Raw genomic sequence first — 20,222 nt, 5'->3', positions numbered from 1 at the left:
TCAAATTCCATGTACACAATAATTTCATAACAATTTTTTTAGTGGCAAATAGTCAGCCGTGACTGAAAAAGTGATGTTAATGATAAGTCCAGGTAAAAATCAATAGCAAATTACCACGTAAAATTTGTTGTGAAAATATAGTTGATAGACTTAATACGTGTCCACCAATCTATATCTTAGTTAATACTTAAAAGAGAATTGTTATGCCCACAACCACAATATTTTCAAAACAGATTTTAAGTAGCGCGCATGCTATTACTCACAGATTAAAAACTAACTGCTTACCACTGCTTTCAAAAGAAAAAAAAAAAAAAACTGCTTACCACTTACCATTTAAAAATGTTGTTTACATAACTGAAAAATACGATCCTAATGTGGAGCTAACAGAACGACAAGTCGTAGCGGCAGATTTCACTCTGGGGTCTGACAAATAATATAAGCCATCTCATCTCATCTGCCTCTACATATTGACAATGTTGCCCCCACAAATACCACTATAATTGCTCTAGGACCGAGCTCGTCATCGTCTCTCTCTCTCTCTCTCTCTTTCTCACTCTCTCTCCAGTTGAAGAAGAAGACAAAGAGTGTCTAATAATGTATGTAAAATCTCTCAGTTTTCTCTACAAAATTTTCTCTTATTTGATTTTTTTTTTCTTTGTATATATTGTTCATGATGACTTGTCGTATTGTTGTTCACAATGTTGGAAATCTCTGGTATTTTTGAGCGATCAATGTCTATGAATGCATGCATGTGTTCAATGTGGGCTTGAAGAAGGGTTTTGGTGGGTATTTTCACTTAAGAAAGAAGTTTAAAGCAAAACCCATTTCCTAAATTTGCTCTTAGTAGTTAACTTTTTTAGGATTTAAGTTGTGTTGTAATTATAATAGTGTGTGTTTGTGGAATTTAGTGGGTGTTTAAGAAGTTTAAAGGAAACCCCATTTCATAAATTTGCTTAGTTGTTGATTTTTTTTTTTTTTTTTGGATTTAAGTTGTGTAATAATTGCTTAATTAGTGTGACTGGAATTTAAGTGGGTATTTATGAAGTTTGGGGAAAACCCATTTCCTGACATTTCTGGAAAATTGTTTTGTTTGGGAATTAAATTGTTTAGTTATGAAATGTAGAGGAAAACCCATTTCCTATAATGGCTTCATATTTGTGCTTGGGAAAAATTAAGTTATCTGGTTGTGCTATTACAGAATATAGAGCGAAACCTGGTTCATGGAAGGGTTAGAAAACATTCTTAGTTTGGAAACGAGTTTACATAATTGGCAGGGTCATTAAGCAACTTTACGGGTAACCTAGATGTTAAGTTAAAAGCCTGTCCAATTCCTGAATGTTTTGTAAATATGACATCAGATGTCAGCTAGGTAACTAAGAAATTTGTGGTGAAAGTACAATTTTTGTATTTGATTTCCTTTCCCTTGTTCACTTCCAGTGCACTTGGGTGTTCCTTTTTTATCAATATATCTTATTACTTATCAAAAAAAAAAAAAATTTGTGGTGAAAGTACTCACTAAGTTGATTGACCTTAATTTTTTGACACAAAAGTGGGTTAGTGTGATAAGGAATTTAGAGGGAACTCAGACTGTGTTGAAGAACCTTGACTTGCTATGTTATGTTGACATGTTATGTTACAACCTTAATTGCCAGATTCTTATTTATTGTTTTCTCATTTGGGGTTTCTGTTTGATATTTATTACTTCTATTTGTTATGTTAAAACCTTTTGTTCTCATTAATTATAACTACGCCTCATTATTTAATCAGATAATCTGCAAAAATGGAAACATGAGTATTTTAACAAATTTACTGTGGATTATATTACCTCTAAGTCTAGGCTCTCTGTTCATGTCATCTGATATTCAAATTTCATTTTTTAAATATTTTACGAAAACATAGAAATAAAGACATTTCACCGTCTTTAAAAAAAAAAATTTAAATGATATAAAGAATACTGGCTGAAGATTTGCAGGGTATTGGGGAGCACAAAACTTCATGGTGCTTGACAACTTGAACGGTGGGTGGAGTTGATAGAACAAGAAGTCATAGCTGCAGGTTTCACTTTGGGCTGATCAATAAAGGCCTCAGTTTGTTAGATCTGCCTGTGAATATTGTTGAGCTCAACGACATCGTGTTAGTATTGCCCCTGCAAATACTAAAATTGCTCTTGGGAAGGCTCGCCATCTTTTCTCTCCCTTCAAATAAGAAGAAGAATATAAGGATAGTCTGATGTATGTAAATCTCACAATCTCTTTCTCTGTAGAGTATCTCTTCTTTGATTTATTATATTTATTGTTTATGATGACTTGTCATATTGTTGTTCACAACAAAGGAGATCCTTGATATTCTGAGGAATATCCATGAATGTGTGTGTTCAATGTGGCTTAGAAGAGAAGAAGGATTTTGGTGGTTATTCCACTTAGGAAGTTTAAAGGAAAGCCATTTCCTAACTTTGCATAGCAGTTGAATATTTTATTTTATTTTATTTTAATTGTGTAATAATTAGCGTGGTTGTGGAATTTAGTGGGTATTTAAGTAGTTTGGGGAAAACCCATTTTCTGAATTTTCTGGGAAATGGTTTCGTTTGGGAATAAAATTTGATGATACCTATTTTAGTTATGAAATATAGAGGACACCCATTTCCTATAATGGCTTGATATTTGTGCTTAGGAAAAATTAAGTTATCTGGTTGTGCTATTACAGAATATAGAGAAAATCCTGGTTCCTGGGAGTGTAAGAAACATTCTTAGTTTGGAAGCAAACTTGCATAATTGGCAGGGTCATTTAGCAACTTTACAGGTAACTTAGATGTTAAGAGCTTTTCCATTTCCTAATTGTTTTAAAATAATCATGTTTTGTAAATATGACCTCATATGTAAGCCAGATAACTAAGAAATTTGTGGTAAAAGTACTCCCTAGGTTGATTGAACTTAACTTTTGACCCAAAAGTAAATTTCAGTCATGAATTTGCTCCAGCATGTTTGAAAATAATAGTCTTTCATTCCATCATGTGTTCAAGAACCTTGAATTGCTATGTTATGTTGGCACTTTAGGTTACAGCTTACAACCTTAATGTGTGTGTATATGTATATTGGATAAGTAATGGTATGTTACAACCTTAATTGCCAGATTCTTGTTCTTTGTTTTCACATTTGGGGTTCCTCTTTGAAATTCATTACTTCTATCTGTCGTGTGAAAACCTTTTCTTCTCTTCAATTCTAACTATGCCTCATTATTTAATCAGATTATATGCAAAAATGGAAGCAAACCTGTGTTTTAATTGTGCTTTGCCACTGCACCTAGCACTTCAAGGGTCACTCTATGCCCTTGCGTTGCAACAATGATTCTGTATCTCTTAATCTTTGTACATGACTTTCAAGTCTTTGTTAAATGTAATGAATATTACTCTAACTTCATGGGTTATTTTGGCAACAAATATACTCTCAGTTTGTTTCCAAAAGTGTCATGACAACAGAAAAATACACTTATGAATGGAGTCTTAAGTAGGGGGCTTAGCCCACCACCTACCAATCAAAGAACCTAATCCTAAAAGTTAAATCAATTTAATTTTGAAGTATTTATATGCAGCTTATCTAGACTAGATTCACTATCTAACTTGATATTTTTATACTTAAAATAATTTGATCAAAGTAAAAACTAGTTCCATATTCTAAGATGTTCACCAAACTAAAGAAAATTTAAACTGTTACACTAGTACGATTGAGCTGATATAGTTTGCCAGACATTCTTAAAATGTATACCACAGTGGGATCAACCTCAGTAAGGTAGTTAAGTTCAGGGAAGAGTTAAGTATCCATAGCCAATGAGCTCTAGCTGGAGGGTGAGGTTCTGAATTTAAGACCTACTTGCTATTCAAATTACCCTCTCACATATGATCTATCAAACTCAGTGATCTTTATTTTTAAGCACCATCTTTTATTTAGATTATTAGTCCATCTCTATTTTATCAAGTATTGCTTAAGCACAAAAGCATGCACTCTTTTGCAAAGCATAACACATGATTAAGTGAGTTTTGATTCACTGCTATATAAAGTGATATTTAATAAGCTTTATTTATTTATTTACAACTATATTTGTTAGTTTACCAATGTCATATTTATTTGCATTGAATTTTACGCATCTTATATTTTGTATTATTTTTTTGTATTTTTTATTATCAAAACTATTTTGTATTATTATAACAAAGTGATACCCAAATGTAAATGGAAGAATCCTTATTGATTCATTCTGTTCTTTAACTTTTAGCATGTGTATTATATTTGCTTTCAGGTTTTAAAATTATTTCACTCTTCTAATCTCAAAAGTGCCTTTTAATTTTTGAATATCTTTCAAGAAACTGTGTTTTTTAGTAGTTGAATTTGATTTTGTGCACTCAAATACAAAAATTGTAGTATATATTCTTCTAAACGTTTATATGATTTCTTCATTGTGTATTGCAGTGTTGCAAAATATTCAATTCTCTTTGCAATGGCATATATTTTTCAGTGGGCCTTAGCCTTATGTATGCTTTAATGTCAATATAACCCAACATCTCTTTTGAACTTGTTTTATAGAGCTGTTTAATGTCTTTTATTTCTGCTTTTATTTGGGTGAAACTTCTGCTCAATGTTCATTAGAATGTTTATCTACATGCTCCTACTTTGATAATTTCTAGCGTTTTTATTTTCACTTCAAAACTCTTGGTTCTTCTAACACTGATTTTGGATTTATTTATAAAATTCAGATGGACTACAGTTCTGAAGAGTCAGATATCAGTGAATCTGAGATCAATGATTACATCGATAAACCATATGAGGAGCTGACAACTGGAAAGTTTAAAGTCAAAGGTTTGAATGGCAACCTTAGATGTCCATTCTGTGCTGGGAAGAAGAAGCAAGATTACAAGTACAAGGACTTGCTTCAACATGCTTCAGGAGTGGGTAAGGGTTCTGCCAACAGATCTGCAAAACAAAAGGCAAACCACCTTGCCCTGGCAAAGTATTTGGAGACTGATCTAGCAGGTGAAGTGGACCAAACACAACGTCCAGTTTTGCCACAACCTGTTGCTCCACTTCCAAAGCTTGATGATCTGTACGTATGGCCTTGGATGGGCATTGTTGTTAACATTGTATGTACCAATGAGAATAAAGACATTTTACTTGGTTCTGAACACTGGTTGACAAGGTTCAGGAAATTTCAACCGGTGGAAATTCTAGTATTCCCGGATGAGAAGGACCTCATGGGACAGGCCATTGTAAAATTTAGTAATGATTGGAGAGGTTTCATGAATTGTGCTGAATTTGAGAAATTGTTTGAAATTGAGCATCATGGCAAAAAGGAGTGGAATGCACAGAAAACAAATCTTGGCCCTAATTGCTATGGGTGGTGTGCACGTGCTGATGACTATGATGCTGAAGGGCCGATTGGTGATTTCCTTCGCAATAAAGGGCAGTTAAGAACAGTTTCTGACATTGACAGGGAAGCAGCACAAAGCAGAAACAATGTTGTGGCAGACCTGGCCAATGAAATTGATATTACAAATGAAAATCTGAATGAGCTACAGTATAAATACAATGAAAAGACCATGTCCTTAAGTAGGATGCTTGAAGAGAAAGACAGGCTGCACTATGCTTTTGAAGAAGGTTTGTACCTTCATTCTCTTTCTTTGTGTTTCTTTGTTGATGCAATCTTCATACATTCTTCCTATTTTGAATTATGCTCATTTGCAGTGTCTGTATGTATCTGGTAAAGTTTGCTTCATTTTATGCTTAGTCAAACTCATATGATATAAACAGGTTGTATGTTGCACTGTATATTCAAACAGTCTGATGATTGTTCAATTAATCTCCTTTCAAAAACAAAAAAAAAAAAAATGAAAAGATTGTACTTTGTTCCTTGTTTTTGGGTTGGCAGGCCATGCTCTTGAAAAGATGATAAGACCTATGGTTGTATGTGACATAAAAGAATAGAAACTGTTCATTGTTGCACCTTGAAACAAGCTCATAGCATTGAACCCAAGGAATGAGATGATCACAAAATAATGCCAGCAATTTAAACATAACTAGTGATTATTTTTAGAATAATAATTAAATGATTAAATTTACCATGCCATAAAAACTTAAGATTTGGAAATATTGGTCGTTTAGCATGGTATTAGAGTTGGTGTTCCTAAGTTCGACTGTAAAATTCACCATTTCCTAGAAGTTAAGCTTTTGGGAAAACTGATAGTTTATCAATTTTATAATAAGCACAGATATGATATGATAAATTAGTCATATTTTTAACCACTTGACTTGGAAAACTGATAGTTTATCAATTTTATAGTATGCACAAATATGATATTATAAATTAGTCATATTTTTAACCACTTGACTTGTTTATCAGAAACAAGGAAGTTGCAGCGGCTTGCTCGTGATAATGTTCATAGGATATTTGAAGAACAAGAAAAACTGAATTACGAATTGGAGACCAAGAAGAGGAGACTTGATTCATGGAGCAAAGAATTGAACAAACGTGAAACACTAACTGAGCTTGAGAGACAGAAGCTTGATGAGGAGAAGAAAAAGGTGATATATGTGAAAGTGAAATTCCCATCCATTAAATACTTTCATTCATAAGAAGTTTAATTTTTAAGGCTACTTAGCTGTAGTCTTAGTATTTTTACACAATATTTTCATTGACATTCATTTACAAAGTACAGTACTACATTCACAGTTGTTTTTCATACCTATATCTCTATATATAAGTAGAGCTTAGCTTAGCTAACTGCCCCACATAGCTTTTGGGTTAAATAAACCAAACCTACTAGTATTGGTGTATTTGGAACAATTTATGACCAATTTAGCAGACACTGTTTGACTTGATCAGGTGAAAACATTTTCTTTGATTTTATAAAATGATGCTTCATGCTGTGTACTGATGTTGTTTTTGTGTCCCTGTAGCATGATCTGAGGAACAATTCACTTCAATTGGCTTCCTTGGAGCAGAAAAGGGCTGACGAGAATGTCTTAAGACTGGTTGAGGAGCAAAAGGTGTGCGACTTAGTATTAGGTTTTTACTAGAGACTAGCATATAATATACCTTTTGACATTCCTTATTGAATTTACTCTTTCTGTAGCTTTCATTGATTAGTCATTTTAATTTCAGAGGGAAAAGGAGGAGGCCCTGAATAAGATTCTTCAGTTGGAAAAGCAGTTGGATGCTAAGCAAAAACTGGAGATGGAAATTGAAGAGATAAAAGGGAAACTACAGGTTATGAAGCATCTTGGAGATGAAGATGATGCAGCAGTTCAAAAGAAGATGGAGGATATGAGCAATGAACTGCAAGAAAAAGTTGAGGATCTGAATGATGTGGAATCTATGAATCATGTTCTTATTGCTAAAGAGCGACAGAGCAATGATGAGCTACAAGATGCTCGCAAACAGTTAATTACAGTATGGTTTCTTTTGCCCATATATATTTGTCTTTTGTCTAATCTTCACTTCGTCAAGTACTTTAGGAGCTTTCTTTCCAATAAAAGCTTCTGATTATAACCCTCAAATGTCATCCTATTTCTTTCCTTCTATAACGTCCACATGAGACATAGGCAGGTTTGGTTGGATTAGGGCAGGCTAAATACATACAACCTGCACACCAGACTTACCCTTCAATAATAGGGTCACTTCTGACAGAGTTGCACCATCTTACCATGCAAACCTGTATGGATCAGTGCTGATCACCATGGTTAGGCGGGGTTTTGTATAACCTGTCTTGACAATTTAGCATTATATTTAGGCTTGCAAATCGTAGATTTCTTCTTAAATTTTACGAAGAACTCAAATTTGATAGCCATTACTGAAGCATATTTGAGATCTTCTAAATACACATGTGGCATCTCTTTTTCAAATTTCATATCCTAGCCTGCTCTTTAATTGAGAAATAGTCATGGGTTCACTTATTACCACTCCATATTAATAAACAATTCCTTATATATTCAGGAACACAAATGACCTTATTTGACTTTTTTTTTGTTCTTTTTTTTTCCCCTTACTTTAGGGTTTGACAGACATGATTACTACTCGAACGAATATTGGAATAAAGAGAATGGGAGAAATCGATCACAAGGCATTTCAAGATACATGCAAGAAGCGATTTCATATTGAGGAAGCAAATTTGCAAGCCACAAAGCTGTGCTCTTTGTGGCAGGAGCACCTGAAAAATCCAAAATGGCATCCTTTTAAAGTTGTTGAAGTCAATGGGAATCCTCAGGTATATTCTTTTAAATATTTTTTAAACCTTATTTATTTGTTGTATTCATGTATGTATTTATTTTATGAGCTAGTGCAAATTTGCATGGTCTTTGATTTTATTTGCATATGTTATTGTAAAAGGCATGAATCAGAATTAGCTTTTAATATACTATTTTTCTGCTTACAAGTTATTCATGATGGGTCCAACTGTCTCCAATTTCTTACACAAACTTTCTCTCATATTGAGTGTATTCATTTAAGCATCAAAATTTCAAATAAAAGCCCTCCATATTGGTTTGTCATCTTTCTTTTTTTGGTGGAAGTTTCTCCTCTTTCATTAGTTCCCGAATAAAAAATTTTCTTTTTCCAGCTTACTTTACTGTTGAGGTTAGTTGCCAGATTAATCATTCATTATCATACAGGAAATATTGGATGAAGAAGATGAGAAATTACGAAATCTTAAACAGGAGTGGGGTGTTCAGATATATGCGGCTGTCGTTACAGCATTGAAAGAGATGAATGAGTATAATCCAAGCGGCCGATACATCATTCCTGAGCTTTGGAACTTCAAAGAAGATAGGAAAGCTACATTAAAGGAGGTGATCAGTTATATAGTGAAGAATATCAAGGCACTTAAGCGCAGCAAATCATGAGGCAGAGGTTAGTAATTTGAGATATTTCTATATATATATATATATATATATAGTGCTTTAAAAAAAAAAAAAATTATGAAGAATTGTTAAGTGATTCCTAATCACATTGGACCTAGTGCTTAGGTGGTTTGGCTGATAGTGGGCTAAGAAATATTGAATGGTGATGTGTGTGTGTATAACAATTGAAGTTTAGTTTAGAGCAGTGGATTTGAAATATTATGCTCATTCACAGGCAAAAATGACGTACTGTTATTGCATTCCCCAATATGCTTGAAAGCTAATGGATGTTAATATTTAAATGTGATTGAACCCTTTGGAGCCCATGATCCATTTAGGGTTTGAATGATGAGTAACTTTTTGTATTTGTCATTTTAAATTTTAGCATTAGGGATGGGCATGAGCCATTGGTTGGGACTGGAGTAGAGGAATGAAATGACTCCAAATATACAAAAGTTTGAGTAATAGGTAGCTTGCTTGTTTTGGGGTTTCAGTTAGATGAGTTCACCTACTCTAATTTGCTCTACGTTTAGTGTTTGTAAGATGGATTTGTTCTTTTTATTGGATTTATTCTATTTAAGCCTTGTTGGATCACTTGATTAATTTTTGTTTTGATAATGTTACATGCTATATAATGCATGTGTATGCCTTCACACTAAACTGAAGTTGCTTGCGCTTGGGTGTTATTTTATTATTGACTAGAACCTATGACATGCTATATGTTATTTGATTATTGACTGGTAACTATGACGTGCTATGTATTGTATTGATAAATTTTGCTTATTGATAAATTATGCACGTTTATATGGTCCTAAAAGATTGCAGTCAAATGCTCTGCCACTGAGCTATGGACCCATAGATAATGTAGATTGATTTTGAAAGGCCAAGATGGTTAGAATGAAAGCCAACATCTAAAGCTTATTTTCATAGTAAATGGATTACTTAGATAGGATAGTAACTGTCCCTTTGGAACCCTAAATCTGTCAGGAACTCAGGAACATAAATGAGTTTTGGAACTCAGGAACATAATTGAGTTTTCTGCCTTGTGGGGGAATTTTAATAAATGAGAAAAAATGAATTGGTGCTGAAATAGTCATAGCAATTAGCCTCAAATAAATTTTGTACTCGCATTGATCTGTACTCTGTAGGGAATTAATTTAGAAATGTCCTAAAAATACTGGAATTGTATATATTTTAGAATTTTATTCTCAACCTCAGTTAATTAGATTGAGTTGGATTTCATGAGTATTGTGTGGTTGGTATGTGCTTTACTTATACCATGACATGATTCTATTTTTAGCAACTGGAAGAAGGGAATGAACCTTGCTGACCCTGTTTTTATAATTGATTGATATCCTTGAATGATGCAATGTATAAACTTTTTGAATGTGTGTTCATCAAAACAGTGCATATAAGTTGTTTGATGTAAGTTATGATGGGAACCTCTTTGATGTGGGGTTAGGTGACAGTTTGAATTACATATCAGTTTTGTGATGGTTTGAATTACAGGTTATTTGTTTGAATTCTTATTAGAAATCTGACGTAGTACAAATTAGAGAATTGGTCAATGTGTGCTTGTGGTGGGTTAAGGTTTAGGATGACGTGTGGATTAAGGGTTTAGAACTTTTAAAAGAAGGTTCAGGGTATAAGAATGAATTGAGTTTTGTAGTGAAGCAAAAAGATCTGATTTGGTTGAAAAGAGGTAACAAGAAATATAAATCACCTTTCTCCACAATCTATGAACAATTCAGGTAAAGAGTGACAGAATATCAAATAGAAGGAAATATTAGGACAACATGCATCTATACTAAAAACACTTTCAATATTTTATTGAATAACTCCATCCACTACATTGAGCATAAATATAAAAAGATTCTTTCTTGTACTAGTCGTAATATTAGGACTCCTAGTTTGACTAGTAAACTAAAAACATAATAACTAATTAAATAATAACTTGGATTCAATGAAAATAAAACCTTAGATAGTTAATATCTTCTAGAAAATTATAGACTCAAATAAATTACCAAAATACCCTTAAATAGCAGGGATAACAGAAATTACAGTTTTGCTTTCTCAGGGATAGCAGAAATTACAATTTTGCCCCTAAACACAAAATTAACCATAACTTGTTAGATAAAAACCAAAATTAAAAATGTTTTAACCTTAGGACATATATAATCAGACCTTTACAACCATCTAACTTTATTTTAATAGGACTCCAGTACTTCACACGTGGAGCCCACAAAATAAAAATCTTGAATAGATGAATTTGTAATGTATGCTCCGTTTGTTTTGTTGTAAAACATTTTACATTGAAAATATTAAAATATTTTCAGTGAAGTCATTTTCAAGTGTTTGGTGTGACCTAAACACTTGAAAATGCATTCACAAACCAGCCAGCACCAAATGCAAGCACAAACCAGCACCAACCACCCAAAAATCAGATCAGGAAGAGGAAAAAAAAAACAGCCACCATTGTAACCCACAAACCTACTCAACCATTGTGAAAAAACCAGATCTGAAACCACAACCCACAATCCCAAAAATCAATCTGAGATCACAACCCACAATTTGAAAAAACCATGCCGAAAACTGCCCTTTACTGCCAATCTGCACTGAGAAAGGGTGGTGATCGTTGATCGGCACTGCCCTTACTGCCACAGCATCAAAGATTGCACCGTGACATCTACGCCAGAGACATCAGCGCCGACTGCCCATACGCATGTCAATTGGAGTTCCAAGAGACTTTGCCAAAGAGAAGAGGAGAGAGGAGGGGGTTTGTGTGAGGAAGAGGGAAGAAAGTGGGGTGGGGGTCTGTGCGCGAGAGAGATGTAAAATGTTTTACGGCATCTTTTAAGTGTAAAACGTTTTACATATGCATACTGGGTTTACCGTTGACTGAAAATGTTTCCAGATTGGCTAAGATTTTACAACAAAACAAACACGGTAAAATGTTGAAAAGATTTTCCATAAAACATTTTACAGCGAAACAAACGGAGCTGTAGTAGCAACTTAATCTTCCATGGCTGCATCAGAATTCCCTTTTCTATTAGTATGTGGGAAGATCTGTATCAGGACTCTCCTTTATACATCCCTAAGTTTGTATATTGAACAGTTTATGAATGAAGTTTTTAATTTTAACAAGAGTTTGCATTGTTTAATTTTTAAAAGAAAAATTAATGCTTGCACTCTAAAAAGACTGGAAGCATGCCTAGTCCAGTTGATTATATAATGAAGTTCCAGATAAGGACGGCGAAAGTTGGGCATAGCAAAGCTAAGGAGTTATATGTATGCTTATATAATATCAGTAACTTTTATTCCTAGCTTTTTGTTGGTGTCTTTTATATTGCTCATATGGTTTTTATTTGAAGCATCTGTTACATAACCACCTTCCATGGTACAAACTTGCGAGAACATTCTTTGCTACTACATTACTGGTATAGCTATGAGTTCACTAGTGTTTTAGGGGTATCTTTTTGTTATGGTACTAGTACCATATGACTTCACTTGCGTTTTAGTTGTATTGTTGATGGTTACATCATGTTTTTATTAAGATCTTGTCGGAGAATATGATATTTGAATCAGTTATATAAAATGTTGATTTTCCCCAAATTTAAGATATTTGTTATGGTATATATTTATATGAATGATTACTTTTAAGATATATAACATGTATATATTTATATGAATGGTTACATAGTCTTGATTGTCGTATATTTACTAGAACTATTTACAACCTAACCTGATTTTTTAATATTTTAAATGTCATGTTATGTTTGTGGGTTTCTCTTGATAGCAGTAGTAGCAGCATTGTAATGGTTCCATATTGTGGTTGACGTTCCCAATATCATGCTATTTCATGTCATCTAAAGTGGCACTCTGTAAACTCTCTGATTCAGGAAATGAAATCTTAATAAATATTATGATGGTTGCTTGTTCTTTATTGGTCAGTCGTTTTGTTAATAATAGATATTTTGATACTTATTAGTGATGATAACCATATCAGGAAATTGGGTTGAATGGAGATGAGATTGGTTTATGATTTTGTTAAATGTATTACCTTAGGTAGTTGTTTGTCAATCTGTGTATGAGAGTTATACATTGTTTATTGAACTATGCTATTGTGTATACTTACCCATAAAAGTAAAAAAAATAAAAAGAGCTAAAGAGTTGTATTGTGCTGTCTCTCTAGTAAATTTTCCTTCTAACTCATGTTAAATCCTTTTATTGTAGTTCAATACTAGCAAAATTGGGGACATGGAACAATCTCAGCAATGACTTAGATGTCAAGGATGGCTTGGATGGTGACTCAAGGGGAGATTTATACTCTCTTTGTCGTGGTCTTTGGTTGTTTGATTTGAAATTGTCATGGTAGAATTTATTCTCGTTTACTGTTTCTCAACTGTTGGATCCAGTCTGTTACTCTAAACATGTATTGTTTTATTGACATCTTATTGTTGGACTCAACCGTACTAATCCCTGGAACTGATTTGTTTCACATTCCACTGCTTGACATACATTTGTCAAGTTCCAAGCTTGACTTACAAAATCAACCCCGCAGGTTTAGAATTTCCTACACCTAGGCAAAACCCATATGACTAGTTTGTCAAGCAATGCAAGGCCCCATATTACAAATTAGATTATGACTCTTTTTGTATATGCATATACAAGCTCTTATGTGTATTTTAGGAGTCTTTAGTGTGGCAGATGCATAAGGGATTCCTAGGATAGCAGGTGTACAAATTGCATAGAATAACGTCCCTGAGGGATATATTTTGGAGCATTTCCCATCACAGGTTAAATGATCTTCGCAAATTCGATTGAAAGTACGTTCATTTCGTTCTTTTTTGAGCAGAGGAGTGAGTTTACTGTGTTGTCCAGGATGAAATTTCCTGGGCCCGTCATAGAAAGACGTCATAAAAAATAAAATAAAAATATTAAGGAAAAGAAAATATCATTTGATTGACTACCATGAGTGTATATTTGCAGTGACACACTCGTGAATAAACATCCTTAAATGACTACCGTTAGACCCTCGTTGGTTGAGATTTCATATTTATATGAAAATATGAATATACATACATATTCTAATTTATATTCGTACTTGTGAATGCATACATTGGACAAAATTTAGATACAGTACCTTAAATGCTGTTTATGAAGTTCTCTTATTAAAATTCAACTATGTGACTACCTAGCTAAAAAATACACTTCCCTCTTATGAAAAAAAATTCATATGGCTGAATTTTAAGATGTGAACTTAAGGAACAACATCTTAGTATTATACTTATATCTTGCCCATATACATATTTAATTTATATTAAAATGTCTTATCACTATATATTCCAAAAATATAAAATTAATATGTAATATATCTACGTTGTAATAGAATTTGAACCCCACACAATGCTTAAGCATGAATAAACTAACAAATTACATTCTCCCGTGCAAACCATATTCTTAAAAATATTTGTCCTCATTACTGCAACATATGAAAATGCAAAACGGTTTAGACCCCTAGAATGGATATCTTCCAATTCTAACCAATTGATCAATTAGGTCCATTTCATTAGTTAGCCAATTGCATATTGAAACACAATTCACAACAAAATCCCAACACACACCCAAACACAAAATGTGTTTACAAGGAAAAAACCTGCGACGGGATAAAACTCTCCGGGGCTTAGCCTATAAAATGAATCCACTAGAGAAGATAGTTGCTATATAATACACTTACAAACCCTCCTAACCTATGTAGATGTACTTGTATTCGAGCTCCATGTTGCTACTAGCAATTGGTTGCACCCATCCTTTCTCTTCATCACGAGATAACGATCCCGCAAGTTAAATGCCAACAGCAAACCCAAACAATTGGATAAAGGCCACTTGAAGATTTAGGGATAGACTATGATTTCCAGCACCAAGCACTTGATCTATTTGTCACAACGCAATTTAGAGTGTTTGGTTTGGATCTCCTCTCAATGGGTATGGCAATTGGGAGAGGGAGAAGGTATAAAGGCTATAATGGATTTTCTAAGGGAATTGATAGTCTCAGCCTTCCCTCTTGTGTTTAGGGTAGAATTTTGAAGATATATGAGTCATTGAAGAGTTTTAATTGGATAAGAGAATAACAAAGAAATTTTTTTTTTTTCCTCTTAGTTGACAATTCACTTAAGCAAGTTTCAAGCCAGCTTGTGTTGCATGATTTTGGTAATGAATTTATAAAACATATAATTTTATTGATAAACAATAACTAGATGTTGCTTAGATTAAACAAGAGCTATGTATTAATAAATTGTTGATAAAAAGTTAATAATAACACTATTATTAAAGGCTATATTCGTGCTAATTAGGAGAAGTTTTTACTTAGCACAACGACAAATTAGGTAAATTTTCGAATTGGCACAACCACAACTTCTATAACTCAACATTTATATATATATATATATATATTTTATACATCAAGCATGAAGACCCTAAATAATAATAAAACACTAATCAGTAAAAGAAATCTAGTAGAAGATCTCATATTATTTAACTTCATATAAACGGCTTAACAAACCTCCAAATTATAACAATAAGAAGACTCACTTATCTATAAACATGTTTTTTTTTTTTCATAACCTAGTTTTGAGTAACACAATTTGGCAAAGACCATAAAGATCTTCTAATCTTCCCATCTTCACTTACCTCCTCTCTACTGCGATTCCCAATTGTACAAATCAAAATTTCAACAAAGATTCACACTTTATCCTTTTATAAACATAAAGGGCAAATACTTGAAATAAGTTCCCAACCAAAATCACTCCTCTTCAAATATTGTACCCAATGAGTACTAAAAAACTCATCTCATAAATCCACTCAAGTAATTCGTGCAAGGGGTATATTCTATCCCCTTCTGAGTGTGTTCGTTGAGAAGAGGGGAGGTATCGCAGCAACTCCCCTCCTCCTTTCACTCTCGAGGATTTAGGAGTGACCACTACCTTTCCTAGCCCGGTTGAATGCCCTCGTTGCCAATGGAAAAAGAAGACAGGCCACGTTCTAGCTTGTAGTCCTTCTCCACTCCGAGTAGAGCTCGACATTCAAACTACCATTCCGTTGGGGTCACACTTGCAAATTCAAAGGAGTGGGGTCACACTTGCACAACTCTTGGCTACTCCAATTGCTCCAAGGACTTATACTCCTCCAGCCACTGCCCCTACTGCCAAAGTTCTTGAAACTACCCAAGCTACTCCAACTGCCGTAGTAGCAGAAAATCTTGCCCGTGAAACCAGGGCTAGAAGGAAGCGCCCTCGGGGAGCGGGCCAAACTTCAACTACTCTCAACCCAGAAAACTCCCTTCACGACCTTAGGGATGCCCGTGTCAATGTCACGGGGGCTCCTACCTATACATACTCCTTCTCAGTAGACAGAGTTCCCCTTCCTGTGATTGATAGGGTCAGACCATGGAGGGAAGGTCACGGGGGGAAGGTTACTGAGAGTGTTGGCAAGGCTTTCCTGTTGCCTGAGGATATGAAGCATTTGGCTAAATGGGATGATGACTCCCTCCTTCTGAACATGAAAAGAGAAGCCATCATGGTAATGAACTTTTTCTCCTCTTTGATTTTTTACTTTTCTCCACAAATAGATACTAACTTTATTATGTGCTAGGGGTATCAATGCTCTGTGGTGATTGAGGAGAGATACTAGGAAGCTAAAGCCAAGGTCAAGGAATTGTGCAATGATAATGAGGATCTTCTCAAAAAGATCTTAGATGTCATGAACAAAGTCTCGGAATCAGAGAGGCTACGATCCGAGGCAAAAGAAAACACCAAGACCATCGTGGAAAGAGCAGAGACCCTGGAGAAGGAGTTTTAAGAAGCCAAGAAGATGCTTGCAGACAAAGATGCCGAGCTGAAAGGATATGAAGCAGCTGATGATGCTAAGCTCTAGGAAGCCTACTACCAGGGTCAGTATGACTGCATTGCTATTATTAAACTCGAGGTTCAGCAGAAGCTTTCAACCTACCTCTCCAAAGGATGGATTGCTACCTTGGACAACTTGCAGGTAGAGGCTTCATCTTCTCTTGGGGTTGAGAGCAACATACCAATCCCCGAGGAGTTGGTCATCATTCCAAATCCTGAGATCCAAGCAATCATTAATGACGAATCTCCCACCCGTGAGGTTGAAGGAGTTGGAAATCTCCCACCTGTGAGGTTGAAGGAGTTGGAACTATCTCTGCGGTTTTATCTTCAACCAAGGAACCTCCTCGTCCTTAACCTTTTTTTTTTTTAGTCTTTTTATGTTTCAAGACAATTCTCCAATTTTGCCTGGTTTTTGGGGCTTTTGCTTTAGTACTTAGTGTTTGAAGTATGTGCTTGATGATACTTGTGTTGCTCTTTCATCCATCTATTTTATACGTTTGTATTTCTCGGGTTTATTCATCTAATGGCTATTTTCAATACTTTCTTCCCGTAGAGAGAACGTTGTTGCTCTTCTGTCACATTTGCGATTTGCTAAACCGTGATAATATTTGATAATTTATTAATAAACCAAATGACAAAATTTTCCAACCATTTACCCGGAATGTTTACCTTAAGACATTATTTTCACTTAAGATATACCCAAAGTTTTGTCTGAGGTAACACCAAGGTTTCACAACGTGGGATTTACATCCAATAAAGTTTTAACTCTGTGATATTAGTGACCTTAAGGTCAGGTTAAGGCAAGGAACTTAGCTTAAAATCTAACCAAGGTAAAGACATGGTCTAATACCACGGAGTTTACATTGAAGGAAGTTCTAATTTTGTTTTCTGTTAGTGACCTTGAGGTCTGACTAAGGCAGAAAACTCAACTTAAAACCTAGCCAAGGCAAAGACATGGTTTAGTACCGTGGGGTTTACATTGAAGGAAGGTTTAATTTTGTTTTCTGTTAATGACCTTGAGGTCTAACTAAGGCAAAAAACTTAGCTTAAAACCTACCCAAGGCAAAGATAGGGTCTTGTCTTGTATTGTGGGGTTTATATCTATGGAAGTTATAATTTTACTTTTTGTTAGTGACCCTAAAGTCTAACTAAGGCAGAAAACTCAGCTTAAAACCTACCCAGGGCAAAGACAGGGTTTAGTGCTACGGGGTTTGCTTTTGCGCTCTAAAATTTTCCAACCATGCTTTCATAGGACTTGTTACAATTCACAGAATTTTAACAAAATAGCATTATGATTCATACACACTTTACATTATAATCAAAAGTAATACTTCTTCAAATTAAAAACATTCCATGGCCTTGCTACAGATCTTTCATCCTAATCTTTTAGCCGATAAGCCCAAACCCCAGCAATGGATGTGATCTTATAAGGCCCCTCCCAATTCAGGCCTAGCTTTCCCATAGCTAGATCTTGAGTATTTCCCAAAACTTTCCTCAACACCAAATCTCCCAGAATAAACTCCCTATTTTTGATTCCTTTGTTGTATCCTCGGCAGATTTTCTGCTAATAGTTAGCCAGCTTTACCAATGCCACATCTCGGCTTTCTTCTATCAGATCTAGATACTTGCAAAGTAATTGATCATTTACTTCCATTTGAAATACGTCAGTCCGAGAAGTAGGGAGCCCAATTTCCACGGGTATTACTGCTTTTGCTCCATATGTCATTGAGAAAGGATTCTCTCCCGTGGAGCGTTGTGGAGTGGTCTGATATGCCCATAGCACATTCGGAAACTCTTCTGCGCATCGACCCTTTGAGTCATCCAGCCTCTTCTTTAGGCCATTTACTATGGATTTATTGGTTGCTTTCGCCTGATCGTTGCTTTGTGGATAAGAAGGAATAGAATATCTGTTGATAATTCCTAATTTTGAGCAATAGCGTCGAAAGGCTTTGCTATCAAACTGTAATCCATTATCTGATACAAGGACCCTTGGCACACCAAACCACGTTACAATATTCTTCCAAACGAACCTCTTCACATCAGTATCCCAGATATTAGCAAGTGGCTCTGCTTCCACCCACTTGGTAAAATAATCTGTCCAGACCAGGAGCCATCTTTTACTTCCCGTAGCCTTTGGAAAAGGTCCCACTATATCTAACCCCCACTGGGCAAATGGCCATAGACTGGATATAGTGTTGAGAGGACCCCTAGGCTGATGAATGCTTGGTGCAAACTTTTGGCAATGATCGCACTTTCTAGAGTACTCCAATTATTATTTTTGCATGTTTGACACCAATACTCCTGAGTAAGGGCTCAGTGAGCCAACGATCTGTCTCCCATGTGAATTCCACATATTCTCTTATGCAATTCTTCTAGAAGTGTTTCAACTGTTTCGGGATGCACGTACACCAAATAGGGTCCTGAATACGATCTCTTATATAATTTCCCTTTCTCGGATACCTAATATCGTGGAGACCTACATCTGACCCGCTCAAACTCTTTCTTATCCTCGGGCAAAATCCCATTTTGGAGATAAACTATAATTGGATCCATCCAACTTATAGACGTATGTATGCTCAGAACTAAGTTCTTGTCGGTAGCGGTTAGGCTAGAGAATGACAAAAGTTCAACTGTCACCATCCTCGGAAGGGGATCTTCCATTGAAGAAGCTAAAGTTGCCAAAGTGTCTACGTGACTATTATTGCCCCTTGAGATATGTGATATCTTTAGCATCTTGAATTGACATTTTAGTATCTTGACATCTCTCAAGTAGTTCATCATTCTTTGGTCCTTAGCTTTGAACTCACCCGTGATCTGACTAACAACTAACCACGAATCGCAATACAGCTTCACTTTGTCTGCTCCTACTTGCCTAGACATTTTGAGCCCTGCAAGGAGAGCTTCATACTCTGCCTCATTGTTGGACGTAGGAAAACCCAATCTGAGTGACTCTTCCACTCTGATTCCTTCTGGAGAAATAAGTATAATACCAGCCCCTATTCCTTGGCAGTTCGACTCTCCATCCATATACACCTGCCATATGTCTTCCTGAGGTCCCACTGTCCTACTTTCCTCTATTTGCAAAACTTCGAGTTGCTTGGGTGTAAATTCCGCAATGAAGTCTACTAATACTTGCCCTTTGATTGAGGTTCGAGGCTTATACTGATTATCAAAAGCTCCCAAGGAAGCCCTTCACTTAGCTATCCTTCTCGTGAAATCCAACCTTTTGAGCAATGCTTGCAAGGGGTGCTTAGTTAGCACAATTACCGTATGGGCTTGAAAATAATGGGGTAATCTTTGTACAGCATGAATTATTGCTAGCATAACTTTTTCTAAAGGGAGATACTGCGTTTCTACTTCTGCAAGCGTCTTACTGACATAAAAGATTGGCTTTTGCAGTCCTTGGTCCAATCTCAACAGAACAGCACTCACCGCATGA

General features: G+C 35.2%; 2 protein-coding genes across 3 annotated transcripts; both read left to right on the top strand.

The window, feature by feature from the left end:
* Positions 1 to 458: 458 nt before the first annotated feature.
* On the top strand, positions 459 to 13,346 carry LOC126726513 (factor of DNA methylation 1-like). Of its 2 annotated transcripts, none has more exons than XM_050431785.1 (9): positions 459 to 596; positions 1,973 to 2,231; positions 4,745 to 5,642; positions 6,385 to 6,566; positions 6,942 to 7,031; positions 7,147 to 7,434; positions 8,036 to 8,248; positions 8,652 to 8,889; positions 13,113 to 13,346. In XM_050431785.1, exons 3-8 carry the CDS (start codon positions 4,745 to 4,747, stop codon positions 8,880 to 8,882), a joined length of 1,902 nt encoding a protein of 633 aa, XP_050287742.1. In that variant the 5' UTR covers positions 459 to 596; positions 1,973 to 2,231; the 3' UTR covers positions 8,883 to 8,889; positions 13,113 to 13,346. The 2 variants fall into 2 exon arrangements, with proteins under 2 accessions (XP_050287742.1, XP_050287741.1); XM_050431784.1 differs by having other exon boundaries at positions 461 to 596; positions 1,965 to 2,231.
* A 2,361-nt stretch (positions 13,347 to 15,707) lies between these two features.
* Positions 15,708 to 17,322, top strand: LOC126728471 (uncharacterized). Its single transcript, XM_050434284.1, has 3 exons — positions 15,708 to 15,711; positions 15,799 to 16,457; positions 16,530 to 17,322. The coding sequence occupies exons 1-3, from the start codon at positions 15,708 to 15,710 to the stop codon at positions 16,566 to 16,568; spliced, it is 702 nt and encodes a 233-aa protein (XP_050290241.1). The 3' UTR covers positions 16,569 to 17,322.
* The last annotated feature ends 2,900 nt before the right edge of the window (positions 17,323 to 20,222 follow it).

Source organism: Quercus robur, chromosome 5 (genome assembly GCF_932294415.1).
Source record: "Quercus robur chromosome 5, dhQueRobu3.1, whole genome shotgun sequence".
Lineage (NCBI taxonomy): Eukaryota > Viridiplantae > Streptophyta > Magnoliopsida > Fagales > Fagaceae > Quercus > Quercus robur.
The sequence above is the reverse complement of the archived record's forward strand: the minus strand, read 5'-3'. Positions and strand labels throughout refer to the sequence as shown.

What these genes read in the sequence shown, in the direction of transcription:
- LOC126726513 (XM_050431785.1), top strand. Translation starts at nt 4,745, where the DNA reads ATGGACTACAGTTCTGAAGAGTCAGATATCAGTGAATCTGAGATCAAT. An exon ending in GCACTATGCTTTTGAAGAAG is followed by an intron (nt 5,643 to 6,384) that starts GTTTGTACCTTC and finishes CTTGTTTATCAG; the next exon opens with AAACAAGGAAGTTGCAGCGG. An exon ending in GACTGGTTGAGGAGCAAAAG is followed by an intron (nt 7,032 to 7,146) that starts GTGTGCGACTTA and finishes TTTTAATTTCAG; the next exon opens with AGGGAAAAGGAGGAGGCCCT.
- LOC126728471 (XM_050434284.1), top strand. An exon ending in TGAAAAGAGAAGCCATCATG is followed by an intron (nt 16,458 to 16,529) that starts GTAATGAACTTT and finishes ATTATGTGCTAG; the next exon opens with GGGTATCAATGCTCTGTGGT.